Source organism: Salmo salar, chromosome ssa04 (assembly GCF_905237065.1).
Source record: "Salmo salar chromosome ssa04, Ssal_v3.1, whole genome shotgun sequence".
NCBI classification, from domain to species: Eukaryota; Metazoa; Chordata; class Actinopteri; order Salmoniformes; family Salmonidae; genus Salmo; species Salmo salar.
The window spans coordinates 11,172,044-11,198,531 of NC_059445.1; the positions used below are offsets into that span (position 1 = coordinate 11,172,044).

The 26,488-nt window shown below is 43.7% G+C and overlaps 1 protein-coding gene across 1 annotated transcript in view; it reads left to right on the forward strand.

Annotated features, from left to right (window-relative positions):
• Positions 1-26,488, forward strand: part of LOC106602284 (nephronectin) — a 52,603-nt gene extending 26,115 nt beyond the window's left edge. Inside the window, 10 exon segments of the mRNA XM_045716463.1 lie at positions 3,488-3,607; positions 5,707-5,826; positions 8,227-8,361; positions 9,226-9,348; positions 11,016-11,320; positions 11,323-11,482; positions 17,149-17,238; positions 18,769-18,867; positions 19,615-19,874; positions 24,877-26,488. Of these exon segments, the coding sequence (XP_045572419.1) occupies positions 3,488-3,607; positions 5,707-5,826; positions 8,227-8,361; positions 9,226-9,348; positions 11,016-11,320; positions 11,323-11,482; positions 17,149-17,238; positions 18,769-18,867; positions 19,615-19,874; positions 24,877-24,987 (1,523 nt within the window). The 3' untranslated portion in view covers positions 24,988-26,488.

Consider the following 26,488-nt stretch of genomic DNA (forward strand, 5'->3'; position numbering starts at 1 on the left):
GTCTTTCTTTTTAGAATACAAATGACCAAGTAATTGCGCCTGGATTAGAAATCTCAGAGCTGAAATGGCCACTTTAGTTTCTCATTCTGCCAACGATTTCTAGTTGTGTGTTTTGGTGGGAGTCGATATTTAATATGATGACTTTGTCGTGACAGCTCCAAATGCACAATCTCTTCTCGTTTAGTACTCAAGGGTATCAAGTGTAGAAGATGAAACACAAAGACAGATTTTTTCACAAGTCACTATGTTGGATATAAAACTGATTCATTTGCTTGTGATTCATTTGATTCATTTGCTTGTGGGGTAATGTAATTATTCAGCATTTAGTACAATAAAAACAACTTCTGAATGTGTTTTATTTACTAAAACCTTCATGTTTTTATATAAACCACTGAAACCAATAGAGAAGCTTCTCTTAGAAACCAATAGAGAAGCTTCTCTTAGAAACCAACAGAGAAGCTTCTCTTAGAAACCAACAGAGAAGCTTCTCTTAGAAACCAACAGAGAAGCTTCTCTTAGAAACCAACAGAGAAGCTTCTCTTAGAAACCAATAGAGAAGCTTCTCTTAGAAACCAATAGAGAAGCTACTCTTAGAAACCAATAGAGAAGCTTCTCTTAGAAACCAATAGAGAAGCTTCTCTTAGAAACCAATAGAGAAGCTTCTCTTAGAAACCAATAGAGAAGCTTCTCTTAGAAACCAATAGAGAAGCTTCTCTTAGAAACCAATAGAGAAGCTACTCTTAGAAACCAATAGAGAAGCTTCTCTTAGAAACCAATAGAGAAGCTTCTCTTAGAAACCAATAGAGAAGCTACTCTTAGAAACCAATAGAGCAGCTTCTCTTAGTTCTTTTATGTGAATTAGTGCTATTGGACAATTGGAAGTCAAAACTAGACTAATCATAGTATCTCATTTACTGTATTCTAGTGCACCACAGGGTTCTATTCTAAACCGTCCCCAACACGTTCTGTCAGACTGTCAGTCATCCCTTAACATTTACTGCATTGGAAATTGACTTAAGCCCAATGGCACAGCGGAGGATTTAAACAGACCGTTTCTCCCCTACCACCAATCACGGCGCTGACATGACCTTAGCGGGCTAGCCAATTCACATTAATACCGTGGTAGACGACCGAGTTACACGACCGAGGTACACTCCGCTCCTCGTCTCATTCATCTATTTAAATCTGTAGCATCTGTCCGATACAGACGGGCATGCCAGCGGCCAAAGCACCCAAAGAATGCATTCCCATTCCGCGCGTTGCCCCAGAGCTAAAGATGGCGCCGCTCATGGTTTCACTCTGAAGTGGGCCAGGCTTTAAAACGACCGGCCATCATGTACAGCTGAGATGGAGATTTATTTACATGGCGTGCCTCAATTAGACATGGAAGGGGGGGTAACTTAGATAGATGTTATTTTAATGTTGTTGGGACGGTGTGGGGGTGTGTGTGTAAGTGTGTGTGCATGTATGTGTGTCGTCCCCCTCCTTACGCACACACACATGGGTAGCTTCGCGAGCCCATGCTAACTGGCGTTATCCCAATGACTGGGAGTCTCTGGGTATCTGCTAGCATGCTAGTAGTTCATCTGACTCTGGGGAAGTAGATAAAGGGCCTCATTGCCAAAATCCTGAAGTATCCCTTTAAGCTCCTGGTGGTCCCTGTTCTCCCAAGGAACCCTACTTCCAAGCACACTTCAAAAGGAGTCCACTCCAGGTGCAGTGTATTAACCAAAAAGTAACCCCTTGAATTGTATAATTTTTCTAAAACGTGGACATCAGTACTCTTATGGAACACTTACTCAACCCCACTGTTAGTGTCTGTGTGTTTCAGACCAACGTAAAGATAATGACTTGAGTTAGTGTCTGTGTGTTTCAGACCAATGTTAAGATAATGACTTGAGTTAGTGTCTGTGTGTTTCAGACCAATGTAAAGATAATGACTTGAGTTAGTGTCTGTGTGTTTCAGACCAATGTAAAGATAATGACTTGAGTTAGTGTCTGTGTGTTTCAGACCAATGTAAAGATAATGACTTGAGTTAGTGTCTGTGTGTTTCAGACCAATGTAAAGATAATGACTTGAGTTAGTGTCTGTGTGTTTCAGACCAATGTAAAGATAATGACTTGAGTTAGTGTCTGTGTGTTTCAGACCAATGTAAAGATAATGACTTGAGTTAGTGTCTGTGTGTTTCAGACCAATGTAAAGATAATGACTTGAGTTAGTGTCTGTGTGTTTCAGACCAATGTAAAGATAATGACTTGAGTTAGTGTCTGTGTGTTTCAGACCAATGTAAAGATAATGACTTGAGTTAGTGTCTGTGTGTTTCAGACCAATGTAAAGATAATGACTTGAGTTAGTGTCTGTGTGTTTCAGACCAATGTAAAGATAATGACTTGAGTTAGTGTCTGTGTGTTTCAGACCAATGTAAAGATAATGACTTGAGTTAGTGTCTGTGTGTTTCAGACCAACGTAAAGATAATGACTTGAGTTAGTGTCTGTGTGTTTCAGACCAATGTAAAGATAATGACTTGAGTTAGTGTCTGTGTGTTTCAGACCAATGTAAAGATAAGGACTTGAGTTTTTCTCAGCCGTATTTGACAGGTGTTGAGCCTCGGGTACATTCTCTTCTCTCTGAGCTCACACAGCGTCTAACCTTAACAAGGGATCGTTTTCTAATAATATCTGCATAGACTGGTAGGGGGGTGGGGGTGGGGGGGTGGGGGGTAGGGGGGGGTGGAGCTCCAGACATTTACGGTCACAAAATAAACACCCTGAAATCAGCGATGGAGTTGTCACGGCAATACACAACAGTAACGTCACCATCGGTATGAACTTTAAAAGGTTACGTACGAGGAAGCCATTTGTTTTTACCATTTGCAGCATGTAATAAGCAGCTTGGTCAGTTGGAACAGCTGTTATTAACTGTGTCTTCCTGTGAAAAGAGGAGGAGAGGAGGAAGGTAGCAGCCGGGCTTGTCTGAACATGGAAACACTTCACTTCCTTTATGCACTTACCTGAGACTGGCCCCCACCCTCCACACCCCACTCCCTCCCATATACTCCATACAAATGATGTGCTGGGCTTGACCCAGATTAACTCTATGCCCTTTGATCTCTCTCTCTCTCTCTCTCTCTCTCTCTCTCTCTCTCTCTATCCCTCTGTTCTCTCGCTCTCTCTCTCATCCCTCTCTCCTGCTCTCTCGCTCTCTCCCTCTCTCTCATCCCTCTCTCCCTCTCTCTCATCCCTCTCTCTCTCTCTTTCCCTCTCTCTCTCTCTCTCCCCCTCTGTCTCTCTCTCCCTCCCTCTCTCTCTCACTCCCTCTCTCTCTCCCTCTCTCCCTCTCTCTCTCTCCCTACCTCCAGACACAAAATAAGTGTGGGCTGAAGAAGCCTAACTCCCGCTTTTCCTCCCTTTCTCCTCCCTGTCTTTCTCCTTCCTCTCCGTCCCCCACGCTACCCCCTTCTGATTCCTCTCTTTCTCTCCCTCCAGACCTGAACGAGTGTGGTCTGAAGCCCCGGCCGTGCAAACACAGGTGCATGAACACATACGGCAGCTACAAGTGCTACTGCCTCAATGGCTATATGCTGATGCCTGACGGGACCTGTGGAAGTGAGTGGAATGTCACATGACGTGGGTCTGTGTGGTGTGAACAGTGTGACGGTCTGTCCCTCTTCTCTTCTTTGCCTCTGTATTTCTCTGTCTGTCAGTCTGTTGTCTCTTCATTTTTCCTCTCTGTCTCTCTCTCTCTCTCTCTCTTGATTTCTCCGCCCTCTCTCTCTGTTCATTGTTTCTCACTCTCTCTGTCTCTCTCACTCTCTCTCTCGCTTCCTCTCCCTCACCTCAAATGTATTCACTCTTTAAAGCCATTCGAGTACTGTGCTCTCTCTCCAATTATGAAGTCCATTTTCACATCCACGTTTAGACATTTGACAACACTACAGTCTCTCCTGCTGTGGTAAAATGTTCAGGAAAGTAAAGTCAACATCCCGTTCTATCCACTCACCATTACCTCTACAGGCAGGCTCTGGGGAGCCAACCCCAGTATGCATCCTAAATGACTATAGGTCCTGGTCAAAAGGAGTGCACTGTATAGAGAATAGAGTGCCGTTTGGGATGCACCCCCAGTCAAATATGAAGGAGACGTGAACTTTAACCTTTGTATATAAAATGGGACTTTTATTGCTTAGCCCTAAAGGTATTCTGACTCATCCTGTGGAGGTGATAGTGTGTCTGTGCTTGCCCCCCAGTAACCGCTGCTATTTTTCTTTCTCCTTTCCTTGCACCTTTTGCAACCACACAATCTTATCGAGAACCTTATAAAAGTGTTCACTTGAGTGTTCCTTTGATGAAAGCAGTAATGATATCGCCCCACTTGAATGTGGAGGCCCCTTCTTTGAGAGGCAATGTAGTTTTGTTTTGTTTTTCTGATTTTATTCTTGCACCGCCAGAATTATTTACTACTTTTACCCATCAGGAACAAAAACCCAAGATACCGTTGAAGTTTAACATCCGAATATCCATGTGTGTTCTATCAACATATGCCGAGTGTACAAAACATTAAGAACATATTCCAAATTGCGTTGCCATCAGAACAGCCTCAATTCCTCGAGGCATGGACTCTGCAAGGTGTCAAAAGGATTCCACAAGGATGCTGGCCCATGTTGACTCTAATGCTTCCCACAGTTGTGTCAAGTTGGCTGGATGGCTTTTAGGTTGTGGGCAATTCTTGATACACACGGGAAACTGTTGAGTGTTAAAAATCCTTCTTGAACCTTTCTCCTGCATTTCATCTACACTGATTGAAGTGGATTTAACAAGTGACATCAATAAGGGATCATAGCTTTCACCTGGCCATGGAAAGAGCCGGTGTTCATAATGTTTTGTCCACTCAGTTGGCAGTTATGTGTTTGTTTTTAGGACACCTCAAGTATTTGTTGATATTCCTCTCTCTTTCTCCTCTTCCTCCTCCTCGTCTTTGATCAACAGGCGACTCTAACGTTTTATCAGCCTGGCTACGTCCCTCCTTTCCTCCTCATTGTCTTTGATCAACAGGCTACTCTTAACGTTTTATCAGCCTGGCCTGTGTCCCTCCTCTCCTTCCTCCTTCTTTCTCCTACAGTCTATTCCAGAGTACCTGCTGCAGCAACAAACGTAGCAACTTTCATTTCCTTTTTTGGAAATGTTGTAGAAGAGAAGTGGGGGGGGGGCCTCCACACAAAGAAATGAGTTCATTTTATTTTGGAGAGCAGCTTGAACTCCTGAACGACCAATGAGAATGGAACTACAGAGTGGTGTTTTCAGGACAAACAGGAGGGCGAGAGAAGAGAGGGTGAGAAAGGGTTGAAAGAAAGTGAAGGGAGGGCGAAGGGTGGGTATTTTGTGAGTGCCAATATTCCACTATACCTAGGTTGTGATCCAGGGTATATTGCTGTAATTAATCCTCACTGTGTGTCTTGCTGTGTCCACGCACCCGCTTGTGTGTGTGATCTGTGTGTGTGCTTGTGTGTTTGTGTGTGTGTGTGTCCTTAATGTTTATGTGTGTGTTTATGTGTGTGTGTTTGTGTGTGTGTGTGTCCTTAATGTTTGTGTGTGTATGTATGTGTGTGTGTGTGTGTGTGTGTGTGTGTGTGTGTGTGTGTGTGTGTGTGTGTGTGTGTGTGTGTGTGTGTGTGTGAGCTAGCTATAACCTGCTGCTTTACCCCCTCCAGATACCCGTACCTGTGGTATGGCCAACTGCCAGTATGGCTGTGAGGTGCTGAAGGGAGAGGTGCGCTGTCAGTGCCCGTCGCCAGGGCTTCAGCTGGCGCCGGACGGAAGAACCTGTGTGGGTATGTTCTGTTCTAGTGTTAAATATATCAGCACGCACACACATAAGCGCACACACAAGCACACATCCACACACACACAACAAGATGGGTGAGCCTTATTCAATTATTCAATGCCAGAAGAAGCGTTACTTCTTTTCTTGTAATAGAAAAACGTGAGACGGGTGAGTTGTTTTTGTCTTGTCAGCCTTTGAATTTGCTGAATAGATGATCAAATGAAATTTGATTGCCACAGAGCTCGACAAAATACCTTTGGCAGCAATGAAAACACAAGTTAGAAAATCAAATAAGGCCTTGAATGGGGAAGACAGCAGCAAGGAGAAGAACTTTCCTGTTATTCTCAAACACTCTTCTCCACTTTCTGCTGGTCCATTGGCATTCTGAATGTCCTTGACAACCTCAACGGTGATTCTCTCTCTCTCTCTCTCTCTCTCTCTCTCTCTCTCTCTCTCTCTCTCTCTCTCTCTGAGCTACTACCGTAATTACATTTTTACTACGTGGAGACTGCATAATGGCCTTTCTTAATGAAGGTGAATGCACTGACGGAAGTTCACTGGGAGTAAATTGACCAGGCATCTCTCTCTCTCTCTCTCTCTCTCTTTTACATGCCACCACTCAGATGAGTAAATCTCAGATGGACAAATTGAGGCAGTTAATCCGGGTCACATCTAAATGCAGGCTCTGTCAATTGGTTCATCTTAAATACAAGCTCTGTCGATTGGCTTGGCTGAGCCTTAAGGCGATGCACTCTAGTCGCAGTTTGAGACTGAGGGGAGGCAGAGGGGGTGTGGCTTCAAAACAGAGGCACATCAATCATTGTTGTAGAAGGAGAGAGAGGTTCCTAGCCCACAGGTTTTACAATGGCTCTGGAAATATTTGAGGAGACCCCTTCAACCCTTTTCAGAAAGAGGAGTTTTTTTTTTATGGAAGAGGGTGTCTGCTTTAAATAAATACTAAGGTCAAGGGTCACCAGTGTTAGCAATTTATGTTATTCTTCAATAACACAAACTCCAAAGCAAATCAGGGTGAGATCGTCCTCTAAAACTCTCAAACTCTGCATGGTGACTTTATCTTCAAAATATTCTTATACCAGAGAGAGTTGATAGCTGTTCCATGGTAGGATGATTTGGATGAGTTATATGTCTGGTCCAGTCTACTAGTCTACTGTAGTCTCTTTGTTATTTTGTGTTGTTCCTCTGGCAACTGAAGAGGCCTATGGCAAGCCCATGGCAAACCCACGTCAAATCCCTTAAAAAATGGGTAAATAAATCTGAAATGCAAAGATTCTTTGCTGTAATCTTGTGACGTGGGCTAGACCTATATTGACAGGCGATGGAGATTGAGAGGCGAGAAACATGTTGAGGACAATACGCTATGATTAACGAGTCATCCTGGGATTAATGAGTGCTGATTAATGATTAACTCCTGGGATTTTTGGATTGTTCCAGAAACTAGACAGCTTCATATTTCATTTATCCTTCTCATAAAAATGCCCAATTAATCAAAGGGTTTGTCAGCAGAAAAAACAGCTATGCAGAACTGAATACAAGCCAATAAACACTAAATACGAAGTGATTGAATGAAACAGCACTGTTCTTTCTAGGCAAGCAGTTCTTTTCATGGGTAGGTTTTCAGACAGAAAAGCAGTGATTGATTGGAAACCTTGTACATATTTTGGCCTGTTCTAGGCTACCCTATAGTATGCATCCATCTTTCTCTTAGACTCTCCATAACACTCGGTAAGTTTCAAGTTGGCGTAACTGTCAGAGTTGTTTCCCTCATGCAACATTTTACAGCACATTAACTCATGGTATTTAAGTGACAAAGACTCACCTAAGCCTGTAGTCCTTTCAATGTCTTCCTGCCCCTGTAACTACAGAGGTGATTTGAGTCAACCCGGACGGAACGAGCTCTTAAAACCTTCCCAACCGTGGTGTGTATTCTTCTGATCATAGGATTTAATACATAATCGGCTTTCGTTCATGTTTGAATAAACCCAAAGGAGAGAAGAAGAAATAAGGAGAGAAAAGACCGGTGAAAGAGAGGAAATGCTGTTCTGTTGAAAGATGCAGATGAACCTGTAGGCTATATTTATATATGTATTCATGTAATACCTATATGTGTCGATGTGTTGCTAGCCAACCTAAGCATACACGAAGAGACATATATTTTACATGGATACATACGGCTTTGGTATAGGTGAAACTATATGTTTATTAATAAAGAATTGAAACCCTGATGAAGGTGGGCTAGCTGATTAAACATTGGTATTTATTACATGCATTGAATCAGAGCCATGATATTGCACAGCCCATCCTTCTTAGTATTAATACCTCTCCCTCTAAGTATTAATAAAGACTCAACTATGAACTGTAGTTTCATCTGTGATGGTCTTACTTTCAGACGTGGACGAGTGTGCGACCGGCATGGCCACGTGTCCCCGGTTCCGTCAGTGCATCAACACATTTGGGAGTTACATCTGCAGGTGTCACGAGGGCTTCGACCTGCAGTACATCAACGGGAAGTACCAGTGCCTAGGTACGTAATGAGGTCATCCAGGCTTTCCACACATCTTACCTGGGGTTTAAGGGTCAAAAGGTCAACGGGCAGGCTTGTTGAGATGTTTTGACCCATCACCGAGTCATTGCGTCTGGAGCGCAGGTGTTGTTTTTACATTAATCATTTTAAGAGAGAGATAAGAAGAAAGAGGGGGGGGGGGGGAAGGCAGAGAGAACGAGGGAGCGGAAAGAAGGAAAGAAAGAAAGAAAGAAAGAAAGAAAGAGGAAAAACAGCATAACTTTATGAAATCCTGTCAAATCTCGAAGTATTTACTGCATCTTCTCGGAACAAATCACAATCAGTCTTTAATCTTGAACGGAGAATCATTCAGTGAGCAGTCTATTGGAATAACGCCTCCTCTGTTCTCACGCCTTTGAGATGTGTCAACAATCAAAAGTTCAACACTGTCAGTCTGTGCCGTGTTCACTAAACTCCTCATAACGTATTATCTGAATGGGTGAGGGTTTTAATGAACTAACAAGCATTCTTCGTAAAGGATTCAGTGTACTGAATATTCTCTCTCTTCACTCTAATAAATAGCACTTCCCCTAATAAAAGGAGACATTGACATAAACGCTGAACTCCCTCTCTGAGTGAAGGGGAAATTAACCTTGGCCAATTAGCATGCTGTACTTCTGCTGCCTTTCACTGTTTATGTGCTGTGCAAGAGCTCTCTTTTCTTTCTTTCTTTCTTTCTTTCTTTCTTTCTTTCTTTCTTTCTTTCTTTCTTTCTTTCTTTCTTTCTTTCTTTCTTTCTGTCTTTCTTTCTTTCTGTATTTTTCTCTCCCCTCCCTCCCTCCCTCCCTCCCTCATACTCAGCTATGTGGTTCTCCTGTCTTTCAGATGTGGATGAGTGCTCCTCAGGCCAAAACCAATGCAGCAGTTTCGCCACCTGCTATAACACGCCTGGTTCCTACAAGTGCAAGTGCAAAGACGGCTACAGGGGGATGGGCCATGACTGCAAACGTAAGCTAGGCCACTGAATGGCCCCGCGGCCCCTCTCTCTTTTTAAAGGGGACAGGGCCCCCTTTTTTATTTTCTTTGGTCGTGTTTTTTGAAGGCTGGAGGGTGGATGAGATTACGAGGTAGGAAAAGTAGTCTGCAACTTAAGAGCAACTTAAGAGCAAGGGGCTGAAATTCTTGTCTTTGTAATGGCTGTCACTCATGAGTGAGATAACCCCGCTCCTTATCGTCTGGTACGGCCATCTTTATCTTTAAAGACATAAAAAGAGTCAGTCAAACGTTTTCCAGACGTCAGATGTCTCTTTCTTTTTCTTCTTCCTCCGGCTAGTGTCTCCTTCCTCTAACTTGATAGACCACTCAGACGCCTGTGTGTCTCTTTTGTCTTTGTTGCTGCTGTTCGCACAGCAGCTCAATGGCAAAAATAAAAGTCATCTATTATCATTATATATCCCCAGTAGTTGAATCTTTTGACTGAACTGCTGTACGCCAGTCAGTGTCTGCATCTCAAATTGCACCCTATTCCCTATGTAGTACACTACTTTTGACCAGAACGCTATACGCCCTGGTCAAAAGTAGTGCACTTTATAGGGAAAAGGGTGCCGTTTGGGATGCTACCAGTGTAGCTAGCAGCACACAGAACCCCTCCGCCCGCCTAGAGCACTAGCAGAATCCCGACACGGGTATTTGAAACAATCTGTCACTCTACCGTCGCTCTACCGTTGCTCTACCGTCGCTCTACTGGTGTGATACAGAAATGGCTCGAGGGGGAGGGAGTTGATTTGCGATATCCTATTTGTGTGTCACATGCTGTATCAAAGCCCCTCCGTAACCCGAGAAAGCTTGAGCCGAGACTCCTTGAGAAGCCCCACACCCCTACCCTCACCCCCCCCTTCAGTCCTCAATCGTGAAGCCCTTTTTCCTCAAGTCGTCCCTAAATGCCTTTTTTTATTCTGCCCTCCGACCTGTGGAATGCGAGGACAGACAATAGATGGGTCTCGAGTCTCTCCTTCATGACATCAGAGGCTTTGGGGGTGATCCTGAGTGCAGGGATTTTTATAGGTGTGGTTGGTATCACTGCCCACATGAATACCAGCTAGCTGGCTGTCTGGCTGGCTGGCTGGCTGTCTGGCTGGCTGGCTAGCTGGCTGTCTGGCTGGCTGTCTGGCTGGCTGTCTGGCTGGCTGTCTGGCTGGCTAGCTCAGGGCTGAGAACTATGACTGCTCTATCAGGGGATAAAGTGGAAATGAATGTTAGAAAATGAGTCTTGATATAAGGGAGTGATTTGGTTTCGAAGATAAAATATTTAAAGTCCCTCAATAAGGGGGAGTATGCTTTATGGATACAGAGATAAAGCTGGTTGCTTGTTTACTCAGGCAAAGTCATTGCAGATGAAAGAGCTGGCCTTTCTTTCCAAGGGTCAGTTGGTCACTGCAGTCACCACTTCTTTAGGCCTCATTAACACCGAAGCAGTCAGGGTCGTGTTCATTAAGCACCAAACTGAAGAAAAGAATACACTGAAACAGGGAGGGACTATCTGGACACCTCCAATTAGAACCGCTCATTTGTTTTCCATTGCAAAATATTTTAAAACCTTTTTATGTTGCGTTCCCAAATTAACACAACCCAGAATTCAGCTCTCAATCCATTTCCTGTTTTCTTTTCCCTTCTAGCCATTCCCAAGGTGGTCATCGATCCCCCCAGGTTCCCCCCGAACCACCACAACATTATCCCTGACTCTGACCACAAGAGGACCACCACCACCACGATCCGACCGCCCATGACCGCCAAGAGAGTCGCCCCCACCACCCCCAAAAGAACCACAACCACAACCACTCCCAAACCAACAACCACACCACCACCACCCCCACCTCCTCCAAGAACGATGGCCCCCGCCCCTCGTAAGCCAGTGGTCCCCACGAGACTACCAATCATACCTACCAGGAGACCCCCTGTAGTCACCCGTAAGCCCTACGTCCCCCACGGCGTCCCGCCATCACCTCTCCACCGCCCCCCACCCGCAGGACCCCGCCCTACATGCCCACACACCGCCCGCCTCCCCCAAAACAGCCCGAGCCGGTCACCCCAGTGGACAACACCATCGAGAAGGAGGTCACCAAACAGAGAGGTGACGTCCACAGTAAGTCTGGTTTTTGTTTTGCTTGAGGTTTACATTGACTGTTATGCATAGTGTGTGTGTGTGTGTGTGTGTGTGTGTGTAGCATCCATAAACTTCTGAATGTCCACCTCAGCTACTTTTCAGCAGATTTGATTGGGAAATTTGGTTTAAAAGATAAGTGTGCACTCCGACAGCGAAACGAGATGGGTGGGGCTAAAGCTTAAGAGGGTGTGAACGATGCTGAATGGGTGTAGACAAAGAAAAGCTCTTCACTAGATAGCAAAACATTCAAAGGCGATATTCTCAAAAGTGCGTTCACAAGTTGATCATTTTACAAGTTGATCACTTTCCCATTGTTCCTCAAATGCAGTGTATGATATACCATTTTCTAGCTCCGAGTCTCTACTTTTATCTAATGTAAAAAAACACCATTTCAAATTTTGTTACACAAGACCGAATCCAGGTGGTGTGTCCCATATGCGGTCAATTTATCTTGATAAGGTGCTTGACAAGTTTCTGCCAACTGGATGTGACCATTTGCATATGCATATTTCTTTCTTCTGGTTCGTAATATATCAGGCATGATTGTGAAATATGTCCATCCAACCATTCCCAATGACAGAATGAAAACACTTTATGTCTCTCTGTCAACAAATCAGTTGTGAAGCGGTCCAGAGAAATCACGTGTGTATTATTATCTTAACCCATTTTCAACAGAAACTGGAGAACATCTGAATGCCATTGAACTGAGGGGGAGTGTCAGTCTTTTGCCAAAGTATATTCCACTATCTATCTAGGCCAGTACGGGGGGGGGATAATAGAGGCTCACCATATGATAATACCACTTGCTATGCAGTTATTGACAATAATTCCCCTAGTTGCAAAAAATGCAGACTTGGTACTAGTCTGACACCTTTTTTCTCATTGGATCAGACTTGACCTTACACTGTTAGCCTGCATTATAACACACTGGCCTGGTACCAGATCTGTCTTGCCAGCTCCAATGGTCAGTGTGACGTTATATTGTTCTGGAAAGACAGCACAAACAGATCTGCAATCAGACTAATATAATACTGGATTACAAGACATCTGAAAATCCCAGTGCCCATTTGAACGCTGTTGATTAAAAGTCATCGTCAAGATCCTCTGACATCAATAGGCTGTGAGGATGAAAGGGTGGCGGTGCAGCAGCCATGGTGCATGCAGGGAGGTGAGATAGATCGTGTTTCCCACCGACCTAGCCAGATGGCCTCACATAATTAGAAAATTGAAAAAACTAGCGGGTAGATTGCATTCACATCAGTTTGCGTTATTTGGAGGAAGACATCCATATATTCAGCTGAATAGCCTCGGAGAATGTCTTTGAAATGCATTGTTTGAATGAGATGAGAGGGAGAGGAAAGGACGATGCCCCGGCCATATCAATAGAATATTTTAATTGGATTTGTGATTCAAGAGGACAAGAATGATCGTCAAAGCATAAGGAACACTGTTGTCAGATTTCTGTTGTCCTTTGCAGAAGCTTGAATCAGACTTGGGCTCCCGAGTGGTCAGCAGTCTAAGGCACTGCATCTCAGTGCTAGAGGCATCACTACAGACCCTGGTTCGATTCCAGGCTTTATCACAACCGGACGTGATTGGGAATCCCATAGGGCAGTGCACAATTGGCCCAGCGTCGTCCGGGTTAGAGTTTGGCCGGGGTAGGCCGTCATTGTAAATAAGAATTTGTTCTTAACTGACTTGCCTAGTTAAATAAAGGTTAAAAAAATATAGATTTCTTTTAAGTGGTTCAGAATTTGGAAGCATCAGCTTGTTTGTACATTTCAGTTTGTTTACTTTTAGTAAAGTAAATGAAGTAAAACGTTTTGTAAAGTAAAATAAAAGTTTTAGTACTTTTAGCTCGTAATTGGGACTCTGTAGATTGCCCTGTAATTGTCTTGTTGAGGCTGTGCTGATCAGTCAAGGCGGAGCTGTTGACGCGTGCCAGTCATTGAGGAAGAGGGATTGAGCGCTAACCACTTTTTTGGTCCTGTTGGAATCCTTTTGAAGATGCGTCCTCCCTTCCATTCATTCCTTGAAGTGGTCGCAGCAAAGAAGTACCCCAGGAAAACTGTCTTCTTACCCACACAAACATTTTATAAATGTGTCACCATCGGCTAATCAAATTCCTCTTTAAAGGGATTGTTTTCCAGGTTTTTATCCCAATCTTAATTTATTTATTACCTCAAGAGAGTAAACACAGATATTATGGAGTGATATTGTTGCAATATAAGTACAATTTTGGAAGAGAAGTGTTTCCCCAAATTTGTTTGTCGCATGTCTCCACCAACATCAAGGCGGTGACCCGATCCTGTAGGTTCATGCTCTACAACATTCGCAGAGTACGACCCTGCCTCACACAGGAAGCGGCGCAGGTCCTAATCCAGGCACTTGTCATCTCCCGTCTGGATTATTGCAACTCGCTGTTGGCTGGGCTCCCTGCCTGTGCCATTAAACCCCTACAACTCATCCAGAACGCCGCAGCCCGTCTGGTGTTCAACCTTCCCAAGTTCTCTCACGTCACCCCGCTCCTCCGCTCTCTCCACTGGCTTCCAGTCGAAGCTCGCATCCGCTACAAGACCATGGTGCTTGCCTACGGAGCTGTGAGGGGAACGGCACCTCCGTACCTTCAGGCTCTGATCAGGCCCTACACCCAAACAAGGGCACTCCGTTCATCCACCTCTGGCCTGCTCGCCTCCCTACCTCTGAGGAAGCACAGTTCCCGCTCAGCCCAGTCAAAACTGTTCGCTGCTCTGGCACCCCAATGGTGGAACAAGCTCCCTCACGACGCCAGGACAGCGGAGTCAATCACCACCTTCCGGAGACACCTGAAACCCCACCTCTTCAAGGAATACCTGGGATAGGATAAAGTAATCCTTCTACCCCCCCCTTAAAAGATTTAGATGCACTATTGTAAAGTGGTTGTTCCACTGGATATTATAAGGTGAATGCACCAATTTGTAAGTCGCTCTGGATAAGAGCGTCTGCTAAATGACTTAAATGTAAATGTAAAATGTTCATACTCACATCCCATGCATTGTTTACTTCACACGGCTTTCCATAAAGCTTTTATTTAAATTCTAATAAAAACACTTGACTTCCCTTGAGGTAAGAGAACAATTATGAATTGGGTAAAAATCCAGAAAATTATCCCTTTAAGCCACATTGAAAAAAAGGAACTTGTGCATTGAAAAAGCCTGTGCTTGGCTTGGTTAGAAGAGTATGTGAAAATCCCCTCTTGAGCTTTTAGCCCCATTGACTGCCCAAATATTTGCCACAGAATTAAACAAGACAGGGTCAAGAGGAGCGCTAGCGACAAGGACGGCTAACACAGTGGAGTAAATCAGATTTATTAAGCGTGGGAGTGCAGCTGCTGGCCGAGGGAGATTGATTCCCTGAAGAAATACTTAGCCCTTTGTTTCTCACAGTGTAAAGTGGCACTGTACATTATCGTGTCCAACTGCCATGGACTTCAGTAGGACAGACCTGGGTTCAAGTTGTATACTGAAAATAAATATAAATGCAACATGCAACAATTTCGACGATTTTACTGAGTTACAGTACATATAAGGGAATCAGTCAATTGGAATAAATTCATTAGGTCCTATTCTATGGATTTCAAATGACTGGGCAGGGGTGCAGCCATGGGTAGGCCTAAGAGGGCATATGCCCACCCAGTGGGGAGCCATGCCCAGCCAATCAGAATGAGTTTTTCCCCACAAAAGGGCTTTATTACAGACAAATACTCCTCAGTTTCATTAGCTGTCTGGATGGCTGGTTTCATATTATCCCGCAGATGAAGATGCCAGATGTGGAGGTCCTTGGCTGGTGCGGTTACATGTGGTCTGTGGTTGTGAGGCAGGTTGGATGTACTGCCAAATTCTCTAAAACAACGTTGGAGACGGCTTATGGTAGAGAAATGAACATTCAATTCTCTGGCAACAGCTCTGGTGGATATTCCTGAAGACAGCATGACAATTGCACGCTCCCTCAACTTGAGACATCTGCGGCATTGTGTTGTGTGACAAAACTGAACATTTAAGAGTGGCCTTTTCTTGTCCCCAGCACAAGGTGCACCTTTGTAATGATCATGCTGTTTAATCAGCTTCTTGATATGCCACACCTGTCAGGTGGATGGATTATCTTGGAGAAATGCTCACTAACAGGGATGTAAACAAATTTGTGCACAGCATTTGAGAGAAATAAGCTTTTTGTGCGTATGGAGAATTTGCGTCTGTCCCCGTAGGAGAACCCTTTTTGGTTCCAGGTAGAACTCTTTTGGGTTCCATGTAGAAGGGTTCTAAATTAAACCCAAAAGGGTTCTACCTGGAACCAAAAGGGGTTCTTCGAAGAGTTCTCCTATGGGGACAGCAGAAGAACCCTTTTTAGTTCTAGATTGCACCTTTTTTTTCTGAGTGTACAGTAGCACTCTCAGCTAATGTAGCTCCTAGGGAGGTCCTCACCCCTCCCCCCTTTCCCCCCCTCCTTGGCCTGAATACGTCTATGGCCTGGATGCCTGGCATTGCTGGAGAGCCTGGTGTCTTGCCAGGGAATCTGTGCACAGCCCTCTGCTTCCTGATTCCACAGACAGACAGACAGACAGGCTGACGTGCTACATCAATGTCAGCTCAGGAGTGGCCCAAGCTGGTGGCTAACACTGGGGTAAATTAAGTAGACTGCTAGGACACAAGGTAGTGTGGGAGAGCCAGGGGTTAGGGTTCAGAGGTCAAGTGTAGCGCCTGTGGAACAGTATGAGTGTATCGTACCCTAATTGAGGTGTTGGTAGTTATGTTTTATCCACCCTGTTTTTCTTTGATGATGATATCACCAGATTTTGTCATTGTCAAAATATCCTTTTCCATAGGCTACTTAATCTAAGCATCATGTTTGACAAGTTAAACCTGGTCAATAGGACTTTGAGTGACGGTGAGCTAGACAAGAAGTACTGTACTTAGAGTAAGGTGAGTCTTAAGCTCCCACAAACTCCCATGTTTCCATTTGACCTGTGACCTTTTAGGCATTGGGGCGGCTTGGCATTTCAGTATATAAGGCAGTATGACCACAGTTATGTCAGTAGAGACTGAGAGTTATTTCAGTAGTGGCTGTGTCACTGTGCCACGAGAGAGGGGCCCCAGGGTCGTGTGTGCGTCACAGCGTTTACACGGCCATTGCATCAGAAACAGCTGAAGACCCCCCCCCCCCCACACACACACCTCCACCACACCCCTTGCTCTGTGGCTACCAATCATAGGGTCTGAATTAGCAGAGTTGAGTACAGTAGGCAGAATGGACCTAATATGTGAACCCGTTTGTAGTACAGTGTACTGTACAGTGTAGTGTATGAATGTGTTTTTGTTCTAATTCAGGTGCCATGTATTTTGTCTCTATCCAAATTATATCGTATCTTTGAGGGTTGATATCAATTTTCATGCTCTTATGGTCAAACCTGTCTGAGAACATATTCACCTGCCAGGTAGGTGTGCTGATTAACAGCCAAATATCCCAGAGGATATTGCTCTTCTCCCTACTATCTATCATTATCAACAAAATATGTATTTTGTATTCTCTGTCAATGTAGCGCGTACACACAAACACTTATTCATTTCCTTAAAACCTCTTGATTTCGCTTTTTCTCTTTGTTCCCCTAGTTCCGCGTAACCATGATCACAACACCGTCTTGGGGATCGACTTTGACATTGAGCTGGGCAACACGGCCGACGAATCGAAGGATGACCCAGGTAAACAGAAACATTTGTCAAACACTAACCATCTCCACGCTTCCTAACACTTCCAACAGAGGACGTAACTCAAACGATGATGAACGAGTTACGTTCATTTCAGATTCATTTCTGCAGCGTTCTGCAACGCTTTGGAAAAAGGCTGCGAAGGGAAAGATATGATAGTGACAGTGTGTTTTTGATGCACTGTCACGGGAAAGCCACAGATTAGATTCGTCCTGCTTGTTTATATGACACATACCCAGATTGCATTGCTTCTTGATTGATTGATTGATTGATTGGTTGAGTTGAAGGTTTAATGTAACGACCACAGGAGGTTGGTGGCACCTTAATTGGGGAGGACGGGCACGTGGTAATGGCTGGAGTGGAATGAGGGGAATGGTATCAAATACATCAAACACATGGTTCCAGCCATTATTATGAGCCGTCATCCCCTCAGCAGCCTCCACAGGTACCGATGCGGCAGTTAGACAAACACACATACGCTGACGCACACGCACGCACACACACACTTCAACACACACACACACACACACACACACACACACACACACACACACACACACACACACACACACACACACACACACACACACACACACACACACATACACACACACACACACACACACACACACACGCTTGAATAAGGAAGAGCAGTGTACTCTTTGTACTTGAGAACGTTATCCACCACATCTGGGGCTTGCTTATGTGATTTATTGATGTCAATAAAACACTATTTAAATTGCCTAATGATTCCACTATGGGCTTATTTTGGCACGCCGTACATGATCGGATCAGCGGTTTGGCGTGAAACAGTGCTTTCATTGGCTCAGAGAAGGATCCTGCTATGTGCTTTTCACGACCCGATGTTCAGGGTCAAAATGATGAATGCTAGTTTCATCTCAAGACACAATTTGTACTTGCGATGCATGAATTATTATGCCTTATGTCCAAAACAAATAAATCAAAATCGAAATGATCATTCGTATCCGATTACTCACTGTCATGACCATAATGTATTTGTTGATGGTTTATGCGGAGTGGCTAAATTAAATGATATGGTGGCTGACACACTTCGATGGACATGCACACACACACACACACATACAGAACACGCGCACAGATGCGAATGCACAATGCACTCACATAAACACACAAGCATACATACACACACGCACACACAAATCCACACACAGTTATCATCAGATTTATTTTGTGAAATGAAGGCTTACTTTGCAGGCAATTCAGATCCTTTCGTTCCCATTTCATCCATCACGGCGCTCTCAGTCCACCGCTCTAGAGAAATCAATATTTATTGTTCTGTAATAACTTGTGCGTTCACCAGCTTTCTTTCATATCTTCTGTATGTTCTTTCATATACATAAGAGAGAATGGAAATGATGCTGCATCCGTTGGAATCAAAGGCACACAGCAGGAGGGATTTGAGCTACGTTCAAGCAAAGAGAGCCTTTGTGGGGTAAAGGTACTTGAAATATGTGAAACAATGTTGTTTAAATTCCTCTTCAGAGGCTGGCTACCTGAGCTGCTCCTTTGATAATGGCCTTTGCGGTTGGATCCGGGACAAGGATGGCGACCTGCACTGGGAGACAACACCGGACCCATCTGGTAAGAACCAGAGTTCACTTTTTTAGACTTTACTTTTTTCTAGTCAGATTAATGCAAACCAGATTATTCTGGACATTGCTACAAACGGTTCAGAGGAAGCAATATTTCCTCAGGGAAGGCAAAAATAAGATACATGTCAACTTCAAAAAAGTTGACTAACCCTTTAACCTCCCTTTTGCATTCAGATACTAACATTTTAATGACAAGCACAGAAGTTCTCTTTTCATATTGGAACATTGTCTCTAAAAGTGTGTTGCTGGTTTTACAACAGGAAGGTCTGATCCTTGGTAGATCTAGCTGTGGTTATTATTCATTGAGAAACAAGTGCCTTTTGTAGAGACTGCATTATTCAACAGTATTCAAAACAAAACACTTGATTACAGGCGGACAATTGGTTCAGAGAAAAGAAGATGTGTGTTTTTTTTGTTGTTGCAATGGTTCCACTCAATCATATGTCAAGAGTACATTTAATTCAGTCTAGTCTGACTATTTTTAATAGTATAACTTTATAGTCCCAGGAGGACATTTTGGGGGGTTTTCGGCACGAATTTCAATGAGGATAATATTCTGTAAAATGGAGCTGCCGATAACGAAAAGATGAAGCCACCTGATTGAGACACATGCATCTGAAAACTAAAACCAGTGTTCTAGCATCTCCTTCGTTTCCAAACGTTTTCCCCCTGTTTTCTCCTATTGAACACTACCCTGATTGTGATGTCACTTTCTCTTTCTCTTTCCTCTCCACAGGTGGAAAATACCTCACCATCCCTGAGGTGAGCGACAAGAAGAGCGGGCGAGGGGCGCGCCTGGTCCTCCCGTTGACTCCTCCCTGGAACGACGGTAACCTGTGTCTGTCGTTCCGCCACAAGCTGGCAGGACACCATGTGGGTATGCTCCAGGTGTTTGTGAAGAAAGGGAAGCAGTACAGCCCGGCCGTGTGGGGAAGGACAGGGGGCAGCGGCTGGAGACATACCCAGATCACACTGTGGGGCACGGGACTTGAGAGTGTGAGTATACAGTAGTGTATATACAGTATATATATATATATATATATATATATATATATATAAAAAAACTCAGCAAAAAAAGAAACGTCCCTTTTTCAGGACACTGTCTTTCAAATGATCATTTGTAAAAATCCAAATAACTTCACAGATTTTCATTGTAAAGGGTTTAAACACTGTTTCCCATGCTTGTTCAATGAACCATAAACAATTAATGAACATGCACCTGTGGAACGGTTGTTAAGACACTAACAGCTTACAGACGGTAGGCAATTAAGGTCACAGTTATGAAAACGTAGGACACTAAAAGAGGCCTTTCTACAGACTCTGAAAAACACCAAAAGAAAGATGCCCAGGGTCCCTGCTCATCTGCGAGAATGTGCCTTAGGCATGCTGCAAGGAGGCATGAGGACTGCAGATGTGGCCAGGACAATAAATTGCAATGTCTGTACAGTGAGACACCTAAGACAGTGCTACAGGGAGACAGGATGGACAGTTGATTGTCCTCGCAGTGGCAGACCACGTGTAACAACACCTACACAGGATCGGTACATCCGAACATAACACCTGTGGGACAGGAACAGGATGGCAACAACAACTGCCCGAGTTACACCAGGAACGCACAATCCCTCCATCAGTGCTCAGACTGTCCCTAATAGGCTGAGAGAGACTGGACTGAGGGCTTGTAGGCCTGTTGTAAGGCAGGTCCTCACCAGACATCACCGGCAACAACGTCGCCTATGGGCACAATCCCACCGTCGCTGGACCAGACAGGACTGGCAAAAAGTGCTCTTCACCGACGAGTCGCTGTTTAGTCTCACCAGGGGTGATGGCCTGATTCAAGTTTATAGTCGAAGGAATCAGCGTTACACCGAGGCCTGTACTCTGGAGCGGGATCGATTTGGAGGTGGAGGGTCCGTCATGGTCTGGGGCGGTGTGTTAAAGCATCATCGGACTGAGCTTGTTGTCATTGCAGGCAATCTCAGCGCTGTGCGTTACAGGGAAGACATCCTCCTGCTCATGTGGTACCCTTCCTGCATGCTCATCCTGACATGACCCTCCAGCATGACAGTGCCACCAGCCATACTGCTCGTTTTGTGTGTTGATTTCCTGCAAGACAGGAATGTCAGTGTTCTACCATGGCCAGCAGAGAGCCCAGATCTTAATCTCATTGAGCACGTCTGGGACCTGTTGGATCGGAGGGTGAGGGCTAGGGCCATTCCCCCCAAAATTGTCCAGGAACTTGAAGGTGCCTTGGTGGAAGAGTGGGTTAACATCTCACAGCAAGAACTGGCAAATCTGGTGCAGTCCATGAGGAGAAGATGCACTGCAGTACTTAATGCAGCTGGTGGCCGCACCAGATACTGACTGTTACTTTAGATTTTGATCCCCCCCCTTCGTTCAGGGACACATTATTCCATATCTGGACAAGTTCCCGGACATGTCTCTGGAACTTCTTCAGTTTATGTCTCAGTTGTTGAATCTTGTTATGTTCATACAAATATTTACACATGTTAAGTTTGCTGAAAATAAACACAGTGAGAGGATATTTCTTTTTTTGCTGAGTTTATATATACACTACCGTTCAAAAGATTGGGGTCACTTAGAAATGTCCTTGTTTTCCATGAAAACATACATGAAATGAGTTCAAAATGAATAGTAAATATATTTAAGACATTGACAAGGTTATAAATAATGATTTTTAATTGAAATAATATTTGTGTCCTTCAAACTTTGCTTTCATCAAAGAATCCTCCATTTGCAGCAATTACAGCCTTGCAGACCTTTGGCATTGTAGTTGTTAAGCGCCGTCCACAGGGTATGGCATGGCGTTGCAAAATGGAGTGATAGCCTACCTTCTGCAACATCCCATTTACCCTGTATAAATCTCCCACTTTACCACCACCAAAGCACCCCCAGACCATCACATTGCCACATGCTTGACAGATGGCGTCACGCACTCCTCCAATATCTTTTCATTTTTTCTGCGTCTCACGAATGTTCTTCTTTGTGATCCGAACACCTCAAACTTAGATTCATCTGTCCATAACACTTTTTTCCAATCTTCCTCTGTCCAGTGTCTGTGTTCTTTTGCCCATCTTAATCTTTTCTTTTTATTGGCCAGTCTGAGATATGTCTTTTTCTTTGCAACTCTGCCTAGAAGGTCAGCATCACGGAGTCGCCTCTTCACTGTTGACATTGAGACTGGTGTTTTACGAGTACTATTTAATGAAGCTGCCAGTTGAGGACTTGTGAGGCATCTGTTTCTCAAACTAGACACTCTAATGTACTTGTCCTCTTGCTCAGTTGTGCACCGGGGCCTCCCACTTCTCTTTCTATTCTGGTTAGAGCCAGTTTGCGCTGTTTTGTGAAGGGAGTAGTGCACAGCATTGTACCAGATCTTCAGTTACTTGGCAATTTCTCGCATGGAATAGCCTTAATTTCTCAGCCAGAACAAGAATAGACTAACGAGTTTCAGAAGAAAGGTCTTTGTTTCTGGCCATTTTGAGCCTGTAATTGAACCCACAAATGCTGACGCTCCAGATACTCAACTAGTCCAAAGAAGGCCAGTTTTATTGCTTCTTTAATCAGAACAACAGTTTTCAGCTGTGCTAACATAATTGATAAAGTATTCTCTAATGTTCAATTAGCCTTTTAAAATGATAAACTTAGATTAGCTAACACAACGTGCCATTGGAACACAGGAGTGACAGTTGCTGATAATGGGCCTCTGTACACCTATGTAGATATTCCATAAAAGAATCAGCCGTTTCCAGCTACAATAGTCATTTACAACATTAACAATGTCTACACTGTATTTCTGATCAATTTGATGTTATTTTAATGGACAAAAATGAGCTTTTATTTAAAAAACAAGGACATTTCTAAGTGACCCCAAACTTTTGAATGGTAGTGTATATATACAGTACCAGTCAAAAGTTTGGACACCCCTACTCATTCCAGGGTTTTTCTTTATTTTTACTGTTTTCTACGTTGTAGAATAATAGTGAAGACATCAAAACTATGAAATTACACATATGGAATCATGTACTAACCAAAAAAGTGTTATATTTTATATTTGAGATTCTTCAAAGTAGCCTCCCTTTGCCTTGATGACAGCTTTGCGCACTCTTGGCATTCTCTTGGTTGTCTGGGTTAGGGGAGAGTTTGGCCAGCTGGCATTTCCTTGTCTCATCGTGCTCTAACGACTCCTCATGGTGGGGCGGGCGCCTGCAAGCTGCCTTCGGTCATCAGTTGGACTGTGTTTCCTCTGACACATTGGTGCGAGTAGTAGCGAGTAGTGTGTCAAGAAGCAGTGCAGCTTGGCAGGGTCATGTTTCAGAGGACGCATGGCTCTCGACCTTCTCTCCTGAGACAACATTGTAACTACCAATTGGATATCACAAAATTGTGTAGAAAAAGGGGGTAAAGTAATTAAAAAAAATAATATTAGAGTGTAAAGCTGTATACAGTAGCATATAGAGCGTATTAAGCAGTATACAGTAATATATAGAGTGTAAAGCAGTATACAGAAGTATATAGAGAATGTAAAGAAGTATACAGTAGTATATAGAGAGTTAAACAGGTGACAGTAGTATATAGAGAGTGTAAAGCAGTATACAGTAGTATATAAAGAGTAAAGCAGCATACAGCAGTATATAGAGAGTATAAAGCAGTATACAGTAGTACATAGAGAGTGTAAAGCAGTATACAGTAGTACATAGAGAGTGTAAAGCAGTATACAGTAGTATATAAAGAGTGTAAAACAGTATACAGTAGTATATAGAGAGTGTAAAGCAGTATACAGTAGTATATAAAGAGTGTAAAACAGTATACAGTAGTATATAGAGAGTGTAAAGCAGTATACAGTAGTACATAGAGAGTGTAAAGAAATATACAGTAGTATATAGAGTGTAAAGCAGTACACAGTAGTGTATATAGAGAGTGTAAAGCAGTATACAGTAGTATATATACAGAACACCTTCCTAATATTAAGTTGCACCCCCTTTTTCAGCCTCAATTCTTGGACTCTACAAGGTGCCGAAAGTGTTCCACAGGGATGCTGACACATGTTGACTCCAATGCTTCCCACAGTTGTGTCAAGTTGTCTGAATGTCCTTTAGGTGGTGGACCATTCTTAATGCACACGGTAAACTGTTGAGATTAAAAAACCCAGCAGCATTGCAGTTCTTGACACACTCAAACCGGTGCGCCTGGCACCTAGTACCATACCCCGTACAAAGGCACTCAAATATTTTGTCTTGCCCATTCACCCTCTGAATGGCACACATACACAATCCATGTCTCAATTGTCTCAAGGCTTGAAAATCCTTCCTCCCCTTCATCTACACTGATGATTGAAATGGATTTAACAAGTAACACCAATAAGAGATCATAGCTTTCACATGGTCAGTCTATGCCATAGAAAGAGCAGCTGTTCCTAAAGTATAAAGCAGTATACAGTCGTATGTAAGACACCACACTTGACATTGCCATCTGTGACTGACCTTTAGCAATGACTGATACATTGATTATTGGAGTGTGTGTTTGAATCATGGTTGTCCTCAATTGATGTTCTACTATATAGCCATACCAGAGACTGCCTTTCTCCATGTCTAACCATCGATGCCCCCCTCCTCTCAAGCCATATCAGAGACTGCCTTTCTCCCTGGCTAACCATCGATGCCCCCCTCCTCTCAAGCCATACCAGAGACTGCCTTTCTCCCTGGCTAACGATCGATGCCCCCCTCCTCTCAAGCCATACCAGAGACTGCCATTCTCCCTGGCTAATCATTGATGCCCCTCTCCTCTCAAGCCATAGCAGACTGCCTTTCCATGCCACCTCTGTCTGAAGCTGACCAGACACCATTCACATTCCATTTTGATAATTAGTTGTAACTGTTTTTTTGTTTTGGCTTCTCAAGTGCTTTGAGATAAGATTTTGTAATCGAAAGTGCTATATAAGCTAAATAACTTATTTATTGTGCTGTGTTGTTGTTCCCAGGTGATCCTGAAGGGCGAGCGCGGGCGCGGCCGGAGCGGAGAGATGGCCGTGGATGACATCACCTTGAGAAAAGGTTCCTGCACTGAGGAGCACAATCTGAGAAGACATTAATACACACAGCAGAGAGAGACAGAGATGGAGAGAGAAAGAACGAGAGAAGTGGAGAGAAGATAGAGCCCAGGGTGGAGCAGACTCTGATTGGACCCCCATAGAGGGTCCAAGAGCACCTCTGGGGAGAAGGGGCATTTCTCTCTGCCTGTCCACCAATAAGAAGACCGCACCAAACTTGTCCACCAACAAGAGGACTGCACCAAACCTGTCCACCAATAACTAGACTGCACCAAACCTGTCCACCAATAACAAGACTGCACCAAACCTGTCCACCAATAAGAAGACTGCCCCAAACCACAGGGGAGAAAGAGGGTCCGCCGTGTGATCCCCCACCACCCCTACCCACTCTCTCCAACTCTCCATCACCCGGTCCCTCACTATTAACCTGTGCATGCCCCTGGTAACCCTGGAAACGTCCCTGTGAGCACTGCCACCCAGCCAACCACACCGCCCAAAGGCCTTCATCGATGTTTCATCATCTTGCTTTCATATTTTAGTCAGAAGCCATATCTGATTGTTTGCTATTCATCATTTAGATTGTCTGACTGTTTTAACCTGCGTCGTGTTCGTTAGGTACCAAACAGGGAAAAACTGACTGAAACAGGGAGGGACTACGAGGGCTTGTCCAATAAGAAACAATTATTTACATTTTCCATTGCAGAGCATTTTAAAACATTTCCTGTTCTGTGCCCTAATGAACGCGACCCAGGGACAACAAGAGAAGACACCAACCTGTAATGATAATGGGGAGAATGAAAAATCCAAACCCTGCTCAGTTTATTTAGACAAATCAAATTCTGTAAAACTAGTGCTGAGGCACTCGTATGTTACTATTGCTACAACCGTACGCAAGTTCACATGATAAGCCATTATGATAAAAACAAATTCTCCCACTGCAAGATTTGTTTTATTTTAATGGATTATTTCCAAGACTTTCTGAAATGGGTCTTGGAGAAGTGGCGTATGAATTCTGAATTTTAAAATTGACCGTGATTTCTCTCTATGTGCTTTGTTCTATTAAGTGCAAGTTGGTTGTACTGGCGATGACAGTATCAACGATTTCTGGCTCTCACCCAGTGTATTATTGTAAATGTAGTCGTGTGTACATATTCTAGAACACTTTCATGCTCATATTAAGCTGTGTGGTTTATACGTTTATGTAAATTCAGACTTAAGTATTAATTGGAGTTGAAAAATGTATGGTTTTCGTTTGTTTCTATAATTCAAGATCAATATATGGATAAACATTTGAACCTTGTGGGAATACAAGGCTGTTTACAGTACATAAATTACCATATCTGTTCATGTTTTATGTTGAATTACTAGATGGCTTCCTCAGTAGTTTTTTAACGTTTCGCAGTACACAGTTGCATTATTGTGTCATCTGCCATAATGAAGGTTCTGATCTGTTGGAAATTCAAACTGTACTATATGCATGGATCAGTTCACCAAATTCTCATATACTCAGCCAATTATGTAAATAAAAGGACATTGACTGATA